We start from the raw sequence: 18,564 nt of genomic DNA, 5'->3' as shown, positions 1-18,564 counted from the left end.
TCCCATATTTCCAAGTCCTATTCTTGAAGATCAAGGGGTATAACATTATTGGAATGACTGGAATTCTGATATGCTTTGGATTTTAATGTAAAGATAAAATGTAATCGTATTATTATATGTAGTGGAAAGCGATGGGTTAGAAGAAGCCTACATAACCACCACAAAGTAAAATTGAACATCCATATATGGCCAGCTATGTAAACACTAACACTGATTTGTCCTGCAATAGATGTCGTTCAATTGGTAACATGCATTTTTGTATTTTTCTAATGCCACTTAAGGGGAAAGTAATCTAAAAGTAACAAAATGTAATCAGATTACGTTACTGATTTTGGGTAATCCAAAAGTTACGTTACTGATTACAATTTTGGACAGGTAACTAGTAACTGTAATGGATTACATTTAGAAAATAACCTGCATTTCTCCAGCCTAATCCCTCAGCTGTTTAACAAAAAAAGTGACTGCTTTGTTGTGGTACCACTTTGTTGTTGTTGGATTCCCAGATTGCTCCTTTAACTAAAGTACAATATTTTTTATGGTATTAAAAAGCTGTTTGCTGAGTAATAAGTCCACAGTCACAAAAGAAGTGTATGTAGGCCTACATGTTTTTAATCAATGCACAACATTTCACCATGAAAATCATATTTTATGCAACACAGGAAAATGATAAGACTTGGTATTTGTTTATTCAGCAGCTTCTTTTCCCTGTAAGAAGAAAGATAGAATATAATGGATCAGTAATAATAATGAACATGATAAATATATGGATAGACTTGGATAGAATATAATGGATCAAGTCTTTAATGCTCAGTGCTCAGCTTGGATTTTAGATGTTGAAGTACTAACTGAATTACTCTTATTAGATTGTTTAGCCCTTCCTGAAATGTGCTTCTTAGAGATCTTAAATACAGTTGAGTGTAAAAGGTCAGTATTGACCTCTGAGAAGACTGAATCATAGGTGGTGCTGATGTGGTCATATCTGAACATGAGTCAGGTATAGGTTTAGAAGCAGTTCTGTACCTTTCCAGTGTCACGGGTCTTGGCTCTGAGCTTGTTGACCTGAGTCTCAGCGATGTCAGCACGCTCCTCAGCCTCCTCCAGCTCATGCTGAACCTTCCTGAACTTAGACATGTGCTGGTTTGCTGCTTCCTCCTGGGTGAGGAAAAGAGAGGGAGAGCAGAACATCAGTATTTAAAATTTGAAGCTTCAGGCAGCAAATTAAAATATGTTTTTAAAGGTATTTTAAACAACAAAAATATTGACAGATTTAGGATAGCAATGTATATAGGGAGATAGATGATACAACAGATTAAGTGAGTGGCGCTGCCTCCAGCACTATCACTAGACCAGCCCCCAGCACAGCAAATTAATATTCAACCCCCTCTCCTTTAAGTTGGTAACACATAGGCATAGGAGGCACTCAGAAATGTGCATAATTCATTGTTGACTGATGTGCCATAGTAACACTTACTTCAACAAAACTGTATGGATATTACGTTTTGTATTGTCTACTAGGGATTTTTTTTAATGTACGCTTTCAGAGTATTTGACTAAGTCAGTGACTCACCGCTTCCTCAGCCTGCCTCTTGTAGGCCTTCACTTTCATCTGCAGCTTATCTACCAGGTCCTGAAGTCTGCCAACATTCTTCTTATCCTCCTCAGTCTGTGGGAGAAGATCAAAGAATCAATGTCAGTATAGTTTTATACACAAACCTGTCATTGTTAGTGTCAAGTATGTAAAGAAGGCACTTTCTCTTACCTGGTAAGTGAGCTCCTTGACTCTGCGCTCATACTTGCGGACTCCCTTTACTGCGTCTACACCTCTTCTCTGCTCGGCCTCCACCTCAGTCTCAAGCTCACGCACCTTTGTGGAAGAAATAAATGTAGGTATTTGTTGGAGGTGGGGAAATCAGACATAACAAATATTTGTAACACAGAGATATACAGTAGTCTTCTACCCAGCCAAGGAGGCACAACTGTTGTCTGTTTCTATGTACTTTCACCATTTTAATTGAAGGGGTCTGTAATTATTTCTACATAAGTGGTTCCCAAAGTGGAATTTACATTTCAATTTTTATGAATATTTATAGCAATAACATATTAGACTACGAGTGATCTGTGGAAAATGTTTCGAGGGTACAATACTATGTAATATTATTAAACCACAATTTATGTTCTTATACCATAGATAAATATGGTTCTGAGAGACACCGTATTCCATCAATGATCCATTTAAAAAAAAAAAAAGTAATTTCTTCTTGTATTTGTAATATGACAATTTATTCATTTTGTTATGCAGTTAGAACTGCATGGTGCAGTACCAGTATGGCCACTTGCCTTTTTTAATGTTGTGATGTTTCTTTTACTATGTCGGTCTCGCGCCATGGCAGTTGAGAGAAGTTTGCAAAGTGAGTCAACAGCAAGACAGAAGCACTGACATAAATACATTTGTATGTCTTTATTTTGAAGATAAGCGAGTGGAAAAGCACCATATTCAAGAAACTAATGTCTCTGGAGTATGTACATATACTTGGTAAGATGTTATGTTGTGTTTTCACGTTTTATTCAAGTCCGCTAGCCTATAAACTAATTTAGACGATAGCCTGCTAGCTAGTAGCCCAGCATAGCAACGCTAGCTTCCATAGCAACGGCCTTTTTTAGCAGATCAATGAGACATGTAGGGTGTGTTCGTAAATTAAACCTGGAGTGCCACAGTGCTCAGAGTGTTTCGCGCTAGGAGCGTTCAGAGCGCACACTGGCAGATCTGGCCGGAGAGTAGGGTTGATCCGAGCATTCTGACCTCACAACGGCAGTCAAGCACCCGAGCTAACTGGCCAACGTTGGCTAGCTTACTTTCTACTTTCAGACACAAATGAGAGAACACTTCACTCTGACCATTTTACTCGCCCTTGCAGACAGAGCTGGTTAGGCTGTTTTCATGTTATCCAGAGCGTTGGCTGCTGGCAACAATTTAATTACGCCTTTTTTTTGCAGACGTTAACCGACACCAGTCATACTGAACAGGTGTTGAGCGTTCGTCAATTCATCAGTTATTCTGCGCTCTGGCACTCTCAGACGAGGTGCTCTGAAATCGGAGTAGATAGGCAGAGTGCATTTATGAATACTGCCATAGCTAACGTTAGCGATATATAGAGAGAGAGAAATTAAACAAATATAGCAAATTATTACTATGAGAGGAATTGGATGGATATTATATTATGTGTTGATATTTATTTTGAATCTGTATTATTATTATTATTATTTGATTATTATTATTATGAATGGTCTTGGCTCCAGTTCTTCTCAACTCCACTACAGAAGTGTAACATATTACATGTTTTGGTTTTGAACATAAATGCACTGTAATTTAAGATGTAATACTGCACAATGTTCTCTCTACACCATGGCGAAATGTGTACAACCCCTGATCGAGGGGGTTCATTGAGAGAAAAAGTAATTAAACAATGCTTCTGTGTATTTTATATGATCAAATTCATTTCCAGCAAACTGTCTTTCAATCCACCCTAATCCACCCTGCTGATAACTCACCCTGGACTCCAGTTTCTGGAGTTGTTTCTTGCCTCCCTTCATGGCCAGATTCTCAGCCTCATCCAGGCGGTGCTGCAGGTCCTTGACTGTGACCTCCAGGTTCTTCTTCATCCTCTCCAGGTGAGAGCTGGTGTCTTGCTCCTTCTTCAGCTCCTCAGCCATCATAGCCGCCTGGAAAAGTAGTTTGTTTAATTCATGCAACAATTGGCACCAATCATAACGTCTCTGAGATCTTTGTTGTGCTTAACCAGCCCAGCTATCATTGGCCTTAGGGACAAATCAAGTTGATGTAATTCAAGGACTCACGTCAGTGATGGCCTTCTTGGCCTTCTCCTCTGCATTCCTGGCCTCCTGGACGATGTCGTCCACCTCTCCCTGCACCTGCACCAGGTCAGTCTCCAGCTTCTTCTTGGTGTTCAGAAGGCTGGTGTTCTGAAGAAGAAAACAAGATGATTTGTTTGACTCTCAAGAGGAGTTACTAGTCACAAGACTGAAATTATAAAAGTCTAAGAGCAAGCACTGTTGTATTCCAGGTGTGTGTAAACAGTATGCTTGGTTGAGTTTCATTAGAAATGGCTTTGACCCATACCTGGGAGTGCAGCAGTCCAACACGCTCGCTGGCGTCTACCAGCTCAGTCTCAGCCACTTTGCGGCCTCTCTCTGTCTGCTCCAGAGCAACTCTCAGCTCCTCGATTTCAGCCACCATCAGACCGTTTCTGCGCTCCACCATGGCTGCCTGCTCCTTCATGTCCTCTGCAGCGCGGACTGCGTCATCAAGGTGTAATTGGGCATCCTGGAGTTCACAATGACATAGGTTCAATTAAGACTTTATTAGGAAGTAGGCGCAGTGGGATCAGTGATAGAAATATTAATTGGTAAGATTTTCCCCATATATTCCTACTTTTCTACAGTACATAGTCCATTCTATTAAATTCCTCTGTTCTATTATTTTCTACAGATTCACAAATCCCCCCAAGTTCAGATTTTTGAGAGTGATGTCCCCATCCCTTTACCTTGAGCTGGCCCTGGACGTTCCTCAGCTGTTTCTGGGCCTCAGCGGCCTGCCTGTTGGAGTGGCTCAGCTGGATCTCCATCTCGTTCAGGTCTCCCTCCATCTTCTTCTTCACCCTCAGGGCATCATTCCTGCTCCTGACCTCAGAGTCCAGGGTGCTCTGCATGGAGTCAACCACCCTCTGGCTGTTCCTCTTGATCTGCTCCATCTCCTCGTCCTTCTCAGCGATCTTCCTGTCCACCTCACCCTTGATCTGGTTCAGCTCCAGCTGCACACGCAGAATCTTGGATTCCTCGTGCTCCAGTGTGCCCTGGATAAACAGAAGCAGTCAGGAGAATTGTGTTCGATACTTTTGGATGTAAGAATTATATATACAGTATGACTACAATAAACTCCAATACAGGGATCATTGGACTGTAGCTTGCGTTGGCTAGTGTAACACTGCTTTCCCATCAAACAGCTGTACTTTGTACCTCAGCCTCCTCCAGAGCGGTCTGGATCTCAGACTTCTCTGTCTCCACGGTCTTCTTGGCCTTCTCCAGCTCATGGATGCTCTTGCCAGTCTCTCCGATCTGCTCAGTCAGGTCAGAGATCTCCTCTTTACACACACACACAGGAGAAGATTAGACTTGGGAGATTTTCAGTGGATATCGCCAATGCACTGAAGTTGACATTGAATCATGATAACAGTAATTAATTAACAGCACTTCCTACGGTCTTGCAAAGCTAATTGCCCTCATCTTCCTTGGGTTGTTAAAAGCAATAGCGATTACATGTTCCATTTTTTTTTTTAACTGCAGTTGAAAGCTCTGAAATGGTGTAATATTAATGTTGATGATTGCAGTTCCCTCCATTTTCAAAACACTAGTCAAACATGAGCCAAATAGAACTACTGTCAAATGCTCACGTTGCAGGTTCTTGTTCTCTCTCTTCAGAGTCTCCAGATGATCCAGAGCCTCCTCATAGGAGTTCTTCATCTTGAAGAGTTCAGTGCTCATAGAGCGAGCCTCCTTCTGAGCTCCTTCCAGCTCAGCCTGACCCTCCTCATACTTCTGCTTCCACTCTGCCAGAACCTAGGAGAATCCATGGGATTTTCATTAGAAGTCATAGATGAAGAGTTTTGAATCAGAAATATGCTACACTTATACTACAATTAATCATATACTGGACAGAAAATATCACTGTTGTGTGAGGTTTATTCATTTTCACCTTGTCAAAGTTCCTCTGCTTCTTGTCGAGGTTGGCGGCCAATGCGTTGGCTCTCTCTACGTCAATCATGAGGTCCTCCACCTCTCCCTGCAGCCTCTGCTTGGTCTTCTCCAGGGAGGCGCACTTGGAGTTGGTCGCCTCAATGGTCTCCTCGGCATCCTGCAGACGCTGGGCCAGCTTCTTCCTGTTGGACAACAGACGGTGGTTTTATGGTGTGAAAACAAACGTTACAATACATATTGATGTGACATTTTCTTAGAGCCCCACTACCACCCTTTTCATCCGAACCCTATATTAGATTTCTTTTTCTGTTGTGTGTGACTCACTTGGCCTCCTCCAGCTCCTCTGTGCGCTGGATGGCATCAGTTTCATACTTAGTCCTCCACTGAGCCACCTCACTGTTGGCCTTGGACATGCCGCGTTGCAGCTCTGCCTTGGCCTCCTGCTCTTCCTCAAACTGCTCCCTCAGGAGGTCACAGTCATGGCGGGCAGACTGGACACCGTGGGCCAGTGCGTTTTTAGCCTGTGAGAAAGAAAGAGAGAGACAACGATAGATTAGAGAGATAGCCAAACAAAAGACAGTAGAAGTCTCTGAGGGTGACGTAGTCACCGTCTATATGAAGATGTAGCTCTAAACTCTGGTCGGTGGAGTCCATTTTGGGTTCCTTACCTTGACCTCCTCCTCAATAGCCCTCTTCAGCTCCTCCACCTGCTGAGTGAAGGCCTGCTTTCCTCTGGTCAGCTGAGACACCAGGGCTTCCTTCTCCTCCAGCTGGCGGCCAAACTCACCTGCAGGGACAGAAGAACATCTTGCTAATAGGGTCTCTGTTCTCTAAGATTGAACATGTATTTTGAGGTATCGTAGGGCAATGTTAGGTGGTGAATAGTACAGTACAAATTATGTGGATTTAGCCCTTAATACATGTTGGCTTCTACTGAAGGAAAGCATTGGCTTGTTGTTCATTGTTGATGGTACCATTTTCTGTCAGGAGTCTGGCCCTCTGTCCGCTGATGTCGTTGACCTGGCGAACATTCTCATCATTCTTAGTCTTGAGCTCACTCAGCTGGTCCTCAAGAGTACGGCACATCTTCTCCAGATTGCCCTGTTAGTGAAACATGTTCCATCATTACTTTATATATGTGACTTCTGTCAACTTCAGTTCACTTGAATGGTAATGTAGTTGACCCTCCTCAACACTGCTTTACCAAAACATCACTACTCACCTTAGCCTTGGCGACGGCCTCCATGTTGCTAGAGAGGTCATCAATCTCCATCTTGTACTCGCTCTTCTCCTTCTCCAGCTTCTGCTTGACGCGCTGCAGGTTGTCGATCTGCTCCCCGAGCTCAGCCACACTGTCGGCCTGCTTCTTGCGCAGAGCGGCAGCTGTGGCCTCATGCTGCAGGGTGGACTCTTCAAGATCACGACGCAGCTTCTGGAACTCAGCCTCACGCTTCTTGTTCATCTCAATCTGAGCAGCAGTGGCGCCTCCGGCCTCCTCCAGCCTCTCGCTGATCTCCTCAAGTTCCCTGGAGAGATCGGCCCTCTGCTTCTCAACCTTAGCCCTGGCAGCACGCTCAGCCTCAATTTCCTCCTCTAGCTCCTCAATACGGGCCTAGAACGGGGCAGGAGCAGGGGGGATGAATTCTAAAATACAGTTGAAACAATTGAACCTCACAAAATAATAATAGTATATATATTTTGCATAAATGTGTTTAATACAAAGACAGTTACACCAATATATTCAGTGCACTGTGTCCCATTGTGCGAACCAAAACCACAATGTTAAGAAGCACCGTCTTTAAAACAGTTAGAATCACCAGCAAGGAACACCATCTTCCAACCTACTCAGCCATCAGAAGCCCCCGTGAGAAATGTGTGCTACCAGAACAATGTTTTTCAGGAAATGATTAAAGTCTCTGCTTTTCTGTACTGGAGTTTATGTTCTCTACTGTACCTGGAGTTCCTTGATCTTCTTCTGCAGCTGAGCTCCCAGAGACTGCTCATCCTCAACCTTGCTGAGGAGCTGGGTGGTCTCAAACTCCTTTCTAAGAAACACAAATATCTCAATTGCAGAGTTTGTTTTGGTTCGATAGCGTAAAGGGAGAGGATCATATCATTCACTTTGCTTGTAAGAATCTCCATGGAAATGCTAATTCATAATTACAATAATTAGTCAAGAACAACCATTATAGCAGGTAATACTGTAGCCATTTGTTTGTGTTTACTTCTTGATTTTCTCATCAGCTTGCTGCTTGTCATTCTCCAGGTCCATTATGGACTCCTGGGCCAGTTTCAGATCCCCCTCCAGCTTTCTCTTGGATCTCTCAAGGTCCATACGGAGCTTCTTCTCTTGCTCCAGAGAACCCTCAAGCTAGAAGATAAAAACACATATATTTGTCAAATCTAAATAACTGAAGATAATATTGTCTTACATGCTATCATGGCCAAAATGTCAAACTCCACTCACGTCATCCACTTGCTGTTCCAGCTTGGTCTTGGCCTTGGTCAGAGTGTTGACTTTGTCCTCCTCTGCCTGCAGGTCATCCAGTGTCTGCTGGTGGGCCTCTTGGAGGGCTTTCTTCTCCTTGGTCAGCTTGGCAACACTCTCATCCATAGATGCCATCTCCTCTGTCAGGTTTTTAACCTGTAAACGGCCACAACATAATTATACTTCACCATAAAGGGGAGATTTAGTTTGTTATATATTGCATTCATTTCATTTAGATTAGAACTGCATCAACAATTACTGTACTATAGATTCAACATTAGATAGCAGTATTCTTCATGCCCGTGTTTTGAATGGAAGTCATAAATGAGGGGGAGCAGAACATGCAATGAATGTTGGGAGTGCCGCACAACTGAAATTCTACTATTGTTTCTTAATTCTTCCTTCTCCCACAATACAACTTGAATTCCATTTCTGTTAGGCTATGTTTTGAGTTGATTATTTTTTGGTTAGACTGTCTATGGTAAGACACAAGACCTTGTTTTCAGTGGCGTGCTTCTCCTTCTCCACTTTGGCCAGGGTGAGCTCCAGGTCATCAATGTCCTTCTTCAACTCAGAGCACTCATCCTCCAGCTTCCTCTTCTTGGCAGTCAACTCAGCATTGATCTCCTCCTCATCCTCCAGCCTCTCGGTCATCTCTTTGAGTTTGGCCTCCAGCTGGATCTTACTCTTGATGAGCCCCTCGCACCTTTCCTCAGCATCGTTCAGACTCTCTCCTTCCTGGTTTCAGAGCAGAAGAAAGAAACATCAGCGGCCTCACTTTGTGTATTCAAGTTCAGAGCAAATCAATAGAAATTCATTAAATAAATAACATGGGCAATAACAATTTGTGAGATAGCCATATACTTGTGTGTGTGTGTGTGTGTGTGTGTGTGTGTGTGTGTGTGTGTGTGTGTGTGTGTGTGTGTGTGTGTGTGTGTGTGTGTGTGTGTGTGTGCGCGTGTGTAAATTTGCCCCTAAGAAGGTTGTTGCTGACTCACAGATGCGACTTGGAGTGCCAGGTCGTTCTTCTCCTGCGTCAAGGACACCAACTTCTCCTCCATTTGCTTCTTTGTGGCCAGAGCCTTGGCCAGGTCTGCTGTCATCTTCTCATAGTTCTCCTTCATGTTGGCCAGCTCCTTCTCAGTCTCAGCGCTCTGCAGCAGGGGCTTGATCTTGAAGTACAACTTCATCCATGGCCAGGTTTTCACATTCATGAATGAGCGGATGTTGTACTGGATGGCGAAGATGGACTCTCTGGTCGACAGAAAGGACAGAGTGGCATGGTGAGTTACATCCCACTAGGCACAGACGTCAGTTCAGCGTTTAGTTTTGATTTACATTTGGTTGAATTGGCTAACTTGAATTCAACGTGACAATCAAAATTAGTCACCGTGTTATTGGATTATGGTTAAAAGTTGAGTGAAAAAAAAGAAGAAATTCCCTTACGTTGATAACTTTTTTCAAATCCACGTTGATTCAACGTCATTACATATAACTTTTGTGTTGAAATTAGTTGGTAATGACCAGTGGGATGTTTCCGGGAGTTGAAGAATAACAAACTGGAACCCCCACCACTTTTTGTATACAGCTGAGTAATGGGGCTAGGGAAATGTAACCCCTCTTAAATTCATAGACAGCAGTCTAGATGCAAGGACTGACAGTCATGCTAAGCTCATGAGACATTTTATATTCTTTAAGATTGAATGGGTAAATACCACACATTTAAATGAGAGTTGAACAGCCAAATCCCAAACTGCAGCTATAAAGCTAGAATCCTTAGTTGCTACATCCATTTCTGGACTAAATTAATTAACCCAAAAGCTTTAGTAGACCATTATAAGACGTACTTTCTCATTCTGAACAGCTCACAGCTTATACAGTATGTAATCATAATGCATTAGATACAGGTTGTTGACAGAAAGCTTTACCAAGATGTCGACTATTCCTCACCTCCTCTCCATCATCTTGGTGAACTCTCTCCTCATGAGGAATCCACGGCTGAGGGCCTGGAGCATGCCGACCAGAGAGGCCAGCTTCTCATCTCTCATCTCCTCCAGGACACCCAGCAGACCGGCTTTGAAGAACACCTGAGACACAGGTTAACATGGTCAATGGAAGCACAGATGGTGAAAGATAGAAAGGGTTGAATCAAAAGAGGGGAACAACACCACTAGATTGATTTAAACAACATTAACTTTGCAATTGTTGCAAACAAACCATGTGATAGGTTGTTTCTAAGTTGTTAGGTATTGTACAGTTGTAGATTAATAATGTACACAGAATCAGATAACTGCAGTCATACCACTCTAACACAATGCAAATGATAATGAGTTTAGTTTCTCATCTATACTTGTGATGAATGACTGACGAAAAAAACACTACACTGTTTTTCCACCTTTTCCATTAGTGAAATGAAGAAGAAAGAACAAAAGGATGGATAGATCACCTGGAGAGATTTTATATGGTACGGGTTTAAATTATTATTGAAGTTGTGTTTTGTTGTCAGCTTTTGCTGGGGCAATTTGACTGACCTTGGTGTTTCAATTACATGCATTCATTGCTTAGCCTATTATTTCTAAAGCTAATTAACATAATACAAAAAATACGAACATTATAGCTGCAAAGGCCTACATGGAGCATTTGACAAAAATGGCACATTGATTAACAGTCATGTAATAGGCTACAGAATACTATTTGTGTGGTTCACTAAAATGCGTTATTTGATTACAGACAGTGTTACTAAAGTGACTTACCGTACACACTCACAAAGCCGTTATTAGAAAATAGGGTGGTAAGCTAATACAGGACTAGTAAAGGCCCAGTACTTTTGGGAATTATTTTTATTTAATTAATAATATTTTTTTATTTAATATTTTTTAAATTTCAGACTTCACTCTCAGCACCCCCTTCCCGCAGTTATGTTACGCTATATAACTCAGTAATGATGACTGAATATTCTACATCACACTTTATTTACAGGGCATTTAAAATAGCAACACCAGGCAGTCGCGGTTCACGGTGTAAAAATAAAAGGCATTTAAAATAGCAACACCAGACAGTCGCGGTTAACGGTGTAAAAATAAAAAACATTTCAGAGTTGAAGACTAGAAGCACAGCTGATAAAAGCGACAGTAGAGGAAGCGTTTGGCATCTCTTGAGTTCCCATGTGCTCAGTTTGTAGAGCGTGGTGTTTGCAACGCCAGGGTTGTGGGTTCGATACCCACGGGGGACCAGTACGGAGAAGAAAAAAAATTTGTGAAATGTATGCATTCACTACTGTAAGTTGCTCTGGATAAGAGCATCTGCTAAAATGTAAATGTAAAAAAAAAATGTAAATAATACAAATATCCCTATCAAAATCCATCTGTTTAAGCTAGAGATATCAGTTTGCATCTCAATCCACTGCATCCACCAATGCCGCTCTTCTGCATCAGTGGTGAAAGGTGGCAGGCAGAGCTAGAGAGGTGTTTGTCAGACCATGAGACATCCCACAAACCGGTCTTCTGACAAAAACATCTGTAGCATCTGAGCGGTTTGGCCTAGAGTATTACCACCCCACACGCCTCACAAGACTCATATGAAGGTCCCCAGTACCAGTTCAAAAATTATAATTGGAAGTCTATATGGAGAAAGTTTAGTTCTTAATATAAGAGGATAAATACATGTTCCAAATTCCATTTAGTGAATCTGTTATTCAATGTGTTTCAATTGGCTAATAGCAGTAATGCCAAATTCAATGTTTCATCCAATAATAAATTATCTTTGAAGTTATCAGCTTTTACTGGGGGTATTTGACTGACCTTGGTGTGTCCAAACTTGTAATCGTCGTGATTCACGTCAATGGACCCAAGCAGCTTCTCAGAAGCCTTTTTGTTGTCCATGAACTGGCCATCAGGGATGACACTGGCATTCAGTACTTTGTACCTGAATGAGAACACAGTTTTAAAATATGCAAAGTTGTAATTGGTTGGTTATACAGCGAGGTCTAAAATGATTGGCACCTAAAGACTCTCAGACCATGAGAAACAAGATTCTCTGGTCTGATGAAACCAAGATTAAACTCTTTGGCCTGAATGCCAAGCGTCACATCTGGAGGAAACCTGGTACCATCTCTATGGTGAAGCATGGTGGTGGCAGCATCATGCTATGGGGATGTTTTTCAGCGGTTAGGACTGGGAGACTAGTCAGTATCGAGGGATAGATAAACGGAGCTTAATACAGAGAGATCCTTGATGAAACCCTGCACCAGAGCGCTCAGGACCTCGAACTGGGGCGAAGGTTCACCTTCCAAGCTTGAGAGGATCTGCCGAGAAGAATGGGAGAATCTCCCAAAATACAGGTGTGCCAAGTTTGTAACGTCATACCCAAGAAGACCCGAGACTGTATTAATAGCTGCCGTTGGTTCTTCAACAAAGTACTGAGTAAAGGGTCTGAATACTTATGTACATGTGATATTTCAGTATTTTATTTTTAAGAAATTTGCAAAAATGTCTTGTTTTTGCTTTGTCATTATGGGGTATTGTGTGTAGATTGAGAGGGGAGGGGTCATCAATTTTGGAAAAAGGCTGTAACGTAACAAAATATATGAATATTCTGACTATTCTGATGCTGGAATACCCTTGGACAAGATCATTCTGTGTGTGTGTGTGTGTGTGTGTGTGTGTGTGTGTGTGTGTGTGTGTGTGTGTGTGTGTGTGTGTGTGTGTGTGTGTGTGTGTGTGTGTGTGTGTGTGTGTGTGTGTGCGCGCGTGTACATACCTCTGCTTGAAATCAGCATAGAGGATTCTGCTGGGGAAGCCCTTTCTGCAGATCCTGATACCCTCCAGTACACCATTACACCTGAGCTGGTGGATAACCAGGAAGTTCTCCATCAGACCTGGTAAAACAAACAAGTCTCTTTTAATACTCATAAACAGGTTAAAGATTGTGATTGTTAAAATCACTGATACTGTACTGATAAGATTACATATTTAACTCAATATTTCTTGTACCTGGAGTCTTTGACTCGTTGGGGATCAGGCAGCGCACAAAGTGAGGATGAGTGCTCCTCAAGTTGGTCATCAGCTTATGTAAGTTCTCCTGTAAGAGGGTTACAAACCATTTTCTCAGACATACTGTAATTTATGATAATTGCACCTTTTGAAGGACTGAATATACACATTTCAAAAGCTCACCCTGAACTGGGAGGACACAGTCTGCATGGAACCACCCTTCTTCTTGCCTCCTTTCTTGGATGTATCTGTTAAAATGGGGGAAAGTTAAAGATAACTAGAAAAGTACATTTCCTAGAGTGGGTGGAATAAATAAAATAATAACAAGATTATGTAAGAAATCTAGAGTGGTCTTCTCTTCAGCAAGCACACTAATTATAAACCAGAGAATCACTGATTGACTTCACACTTATCTAGAGGCAAATCCTGCCAATGAGATTGTGTAGAATAACACCTAATGTATGATTAAATTAACTGAATGTACAGCATGATTATATTCACACATAGATGAACCCTTAAAAATGGCGATACAGTCAGACTTTAAAGAAAATGTGGGTCTGAGTTGGAGCTAATGCTTAATTAAATAATTAGACTTGATGCTAGTCTTACCCTCAGGTGGGGGAGCAGGATACAGGGCTGCCAAAATTTTCACTCCTGACTTCCCGTACAGCTGACAAACTGAGTCGTTCAGGGGGTCCTTGTTCTTCTCCAGCCAGCCAGTGATGTTGTAGTCCACAGTACCGGCGTAGTGCACCAGGGAGAAGTGGGCCTCTGCCTTGCCTTTGGCAGGCTTGGGCTTCTCAAACGACTTTGTTTTGCCAAGATGCTGGGAGTACAGCTTGTCCTTGAAGGTAGTGTCTGAAGACTTGGGGAACATGCACTCCTCTTCAAGGATGGAGAAGATGCCCAATGGCTTTATGAAAAGTAAGGTACAGTATAAACATATACATCACATCTTTAGTAAACAATATAGGATTATATTCATTTAGGGGCACATAACAGGAAACATTGAGTTCTCAACAGTCCGATGCATTGCACCACAGTGATAATAATGGTCCCAAAGAGCTTTGCTGTTGAGGTCCATTATACCTTCTCAATAAGCTCAATGCAGGCAGCCAAGTCCATGCCGAAGTCAATGAAGGCCCAGACGATTCCCTCCTTCTTGTACTCCTCTTGCTCCAGGACGAACATGGTGTGGTTGAAAAACTGTTGCAGTTTCTCATTGGTGAAGTTGATGCACAGCTGCTCCATGCTGTTGTACTGTTGATGGAGTTTTAAAAGGGATCATTTCATCATACAAGACCGTAATCAATCTGAATCACAACTAATTGTCTTGTTCTGGTGTCATACTCACATCAAAGATCTCAAACCCGGCAATGTCGAGCACACCGATATAGAACTGCCTTGGATTCTTGGTGTCCAACATCTCATTGATACGGATGACCATCCACAAGAACATCCTCTCATAGATGGACTTGGCCAGAGCACTGACTGAGTTATTAACCTGTAATGATAATACCTCAAATTAATATGTGAGATCTTGACCATGTCCAGTGATAAGGTGATACGAGCTTGGAAGAAAACATCACTATTCAATTAAAGCATCGCACTCGTCCCCAAAAATATTCCAGTGCTCAGAAAATGGTAGATGCTGTGTTTGGCTGCCTTACCTGAGCCACAGTCTGTCCCTTGGTCACATACTCGTTGCCGACCTTCACTCTGGGGTAGCACAGGGCCTTCAACATCTCAGCTGAGTTCAGGCCCAGCAGGTAGGCGATTTTATCAGCCACTGGAGAGAGAACCAACAACAACAGACTCAGGGACACAAGATTGCTTGTTTCTGATGTCACATTTTTTGGCCAACTTTTTTGTTCGTTATGTTTTGATTCACCCTCATCCATAATTTCAAATCATATCTGAAGGTAGTATTTTGTTCTCCAAAAATGATCTCCTGCCTGACTTTCATGTGGCACTGTCTGTCTTAGGTGTTCTATTTCTATGTTGGGGAATGGGACTAATGCTTTACATATTGTATATCTATGAGTGGGACTCACCCTCTGTGCCGTCTGGCTCGGCCTGCTCCTCACGCTGCTTCTGCTTGAATTTCAAGTTTCCATGGTGCACTACAGCTCCTGTCAGCTTGTAGATGCCAATCTTCTCATCATTAGTGAAGCCCAGGATTGTAATGGCATCCTGGCGTTAAAGACGAAATACAACAGTCATGAACTGAAAGGTAGTTTGGTTACTCACAAAAGTAGTGTACTGGACCTTTAGTAGTGCTGTTTTAGCAGACCAATATAGCATCTCTAGTGCAGGCAAAAATATTTTTGCAGCACCCCCCCCCAAAAAAAACATAAAAATGTGAAGTGCCTTGAGACACAGTAACAGAAGGCATTTAGAGTAAAAGTAAAACAAATCAAGAACATTCCCAGCAGCTACCAAGTTGGAATTGCACAGTACATTGCACAGTATGGTGGTCCTATCCATATATAGAGTTTGGTTAACCCTTTGTTTGACTCACATCTGTGGCATCCAGCTCTTCCTTGTCGTCGATGCTGGCCACAGTGATCTGACCCTGGCTGCACATGGGGAAGTCGTAGGGGTTGGTGGTGATGAGCGCCATTTCTGTGGACAACGGAGAATAGCTTGCCAGTTAAATCTCTTAGAATTCTGCTGTCCTACCTTTACAGTATCTCTCCCTCCTTTACTCAATAGATGGACTCAATGATACATGTAGTATATAATAAATAGCATCAAAAGAGGAGACTGAGACTTGTGGACTAGTGCTTCACAGTGCATTACTTGATAGATATTTCCCAGAGACCTTCCAAATGTCTAGATGCCTTGTTACCTTGGATGTAATCATTGTAATAGTATTATTAGTGTGAATTATGAATATTTTTTATATATTCCATAGATGGGGGTGGGAATAATTTCCTCTGGACCTCTACATTGCCGTACCAATTATCTCAGGTTTATGGCCTGTCATCATCTGGAAGAAGATGTGGTATCCTCTCTCATCTGGCAGCTGGAAGGAGACTCTGGACTTCTCCAGCAGGTCTGAGAGAGAGAGAGAGAGAGAGAGAACATGAAATACATTTAATGATATAATCTCCACAAAATAATCCGTGTGAATTTAGGAAAGCATCGAGAAACAATCAAAACCAACTCACATGTCTCAATGTCAGCTTTAGCCAGTTTGCCAGCTTGGAAGTGAATCCTGATGAATTTACCCTATAGAAATTAGTGAACAAATTAATTCTAACATTTTGCTTTGATAGACCCCTTTAAATGTTACAGTTTTATGTACACCTATTGATATAACAATATGGAACTACTGAATTACATTTTTCCAATATAAGGTAACTTCCACAGTTTGCCCTTTATACTTACAAAGCGAGACGAGTTGTCGTTCCTCACTGTCTTGGCATTACCGTAAGCCTCCAGCAGAGGGTTAGCTGCAATGATCTGATCCTCAAGAGACCCCTGATTGAGATAAACACAAGTTGCTCAGAAACTGGAAAAGTAGTAAAGTTTGATTCACCGCTGGAAAAAAAAGTTCACACAACCAAGCAAACTGAAATGTGTTAAAAAGGCAAACATAAGAACAACCAACCTGCATTTTGTTGGGGTCTACTTCCTTCTTCTTCTCTCCACTTGACACTGCAATTGTGGCGAAGTACTGGATGACACGCTTGGTGTTGACAGTCTTTCCTGCACCGGATTCTCCACTGGTTTATATGGCAGCGAAAGAGGGGTTTTAGTTACATGTTTGAGTGTCAGATTGGCTTACACCAAGAAATAGCATTGAAAAATACACTATTGACCTGTTTCCACTCATCGTCTCATTATTCTGTAAAGTCCTCATCCTTTCATAATGTAATGACATTTTAGTAAACAACTTACGTAATCAGAATGGACTGGTTCTCCTTATCTGGAACCCAAAAAAAATATTGCTTATCATACTCAAGCAACATTATGGTGACATTATCTAATTCATAGAATCTGGAACATCTTCCATTCAATGGTAGTGAAATCAGATATTACCAGCAAACTGTTAGAAAACAGTAGATACCGCTCGGAACTATATTTTAACTTCCATTGATACATCCATCTATCCATTAACACTTATGGACTTTAAGATTCATATATACTTATGGACATCCATCACATCCATCCATCCATCCATGACAGCTCGTACCAATAAGCATGAACTGAAAGGCGTTGTCAGAGACAGAAAAGATATGCGGTGGAGCCTCCACTCTCTTCTTCCCTCTGTAGGCGTTGACAACCTCTGCGTCGTACACTGGGAGCCACTTGTAGGGGTTCACCGTGGCACAGAAGAGCCCAGAGTAGGTCTGGATGAAAGTGATTACATTAAATTAGGGGATTAGTAAAGTCAGATGTACTTTTACCTGGATTTATGTGAGGATGTGGGTGTACTTTGGTATACTGATGTGGGTCTACTGTATTGATATGTTTTGGTTTCTACCATTCATTTATGTGTGTATTTCTTATGTTCATGTATGTGTGTGTTTGTATGTGCAGGTTTCTTACATAGATCATCCATGCTGCATAACGCTCTTTGAGGTTATACAACACAGAGGCTTCATTCAGGTAGGTCATCATGGCCATGTCCTCAATCTTGTCATACTTAGGGGGGTTCATCTCATAGATGTCTGCATCTTTGAACTCTTTTCCTTCCTGAAACAGTCAGAAATCTAGATTAAACGCAGATCAAAGTGGACATAACAGAATGCCTTTTGTTCATTAAATACAAGTTGAATCTTAAAAAAAATGTATATCCACATTAATCCAACTACTTTGTTATCACCCACTGACACATAACTGGAGATTCTTGACTAGTCAACATGAGACATTCCATGTCATTTTTAAATAGCAGCAATAAACATTTCGTTTGAAGGTTAAACTGCCCACAAAAAAACGATGAAATGCTTCTTAATATATTTTTTATTACTGATTTCTTATTGCCTATAGACATTGTTTGGATCATTTCAATGATTTTTCAAGAAATTGAGTAATTACACAAACTTAAACTTGAATATCAGATCAGGCTTACCTCCTTAGTGCCGTCAGGTTTTGTGACTGTCACAGTACACTTCCCGTCGGCCCTGGCAGTAATCAGACCCTTAAGGTACAGCTCCACCTTGTCTGTCACATAGCAGGAGTTCTTTGAATCAAAGGGCATGGCTTGTGCCTCCATCCTCTCCCTCTCAGACTTACGGAGGTATATGGCAGCCTTGCCGTAGATTTCCATCTCTGCGTCCGTACTCATGGTGACGGATAACTAGG

At 41.9% G+C, this 18,564-nt stretch overlaps 2 protein-coding genes across 3 annotated transcripts in view; both read right to left on the bottom strand.

Annotated features, from left to right (window-relative positions):
• Positions 1–18,564, bottom strand: part of LOC106564162 (myosin heavy chain, fast skeletal muscle) — a 530,774-nt gene that overhangs the window by 450,354 nt on the left and 61,856 nt on the right. The window lies entirely within an intron of this gene.
• On the bottom strand, positions 588–18,559 carry LOC106593196 (myosin heavy chain, fast skeletal muscle-like). The gene is made up of 39 exons (XM_045710203.1): positions 18,332–18,559; positions 17,809–17,955; positions 17,453–17,609; positions 17,158–17,185; positions 16,868–16,982; positions 16,645–16,737; positions 16,425–16,485; positions 16,213–16,311; positions 15,773–15,876; positions 15,306–15,444; positions 14,922–15,040; positions 14,606–14,755; positions 14,341–14,511; positions 13,861–14,164; positions 13,435–13,499; positions 13,252–13,339; positions 13,019–13,136; positions 12,061–12,184; positions 10,211–10,347; positions 9,259–9,514; positions 8,756–8,998; positions 8,240–8,416; positions 7,998–8,143; positions 7,727–7,817; positions 6,995–7,384; positions 6,747–6,873; positions 6,441–6,559; positions 6,097–6,293; positions 5,771–5,954; positions 5,469–5,634; positions 5,035–5,159; positions 4,563–4,871; positions 4,139–4,342; positions 3,856–3,981; positions 3,550–3,720; positions 1,760–1,864; positions 1,568–1,663; positions 1,021–1,152; positions 588–705 (listed from the first exon to the last, which is right to left on the bottom strand). The coding sequence occupies exons 1-39, from the start codon at positions 18,545–18,547 to the stop codon at positions 685–687; spliced, it is 5,820 nt and encodes a 1,939-aa protein (XP_045566159.1). The 5' UTR covers positions 18,548–18,559; the 3' UTR covers positions 588–684.

This window comes from Salmo salar, chromosome ssa02 (genome assembly GCF_905237065.1).
Source record: "Salmo salar chromosome ssa02, Ssal_v3.1, whole genome shotgun sequence".
NCBI lineage: Eukaryota > Metazoa > Chordata > Actinopteri > Salmoniformes > Salmonidae > Salmo > Salmo salar.
This window is presented reverse-complemented; position numbering and strand designations above follow the sequence as displayed.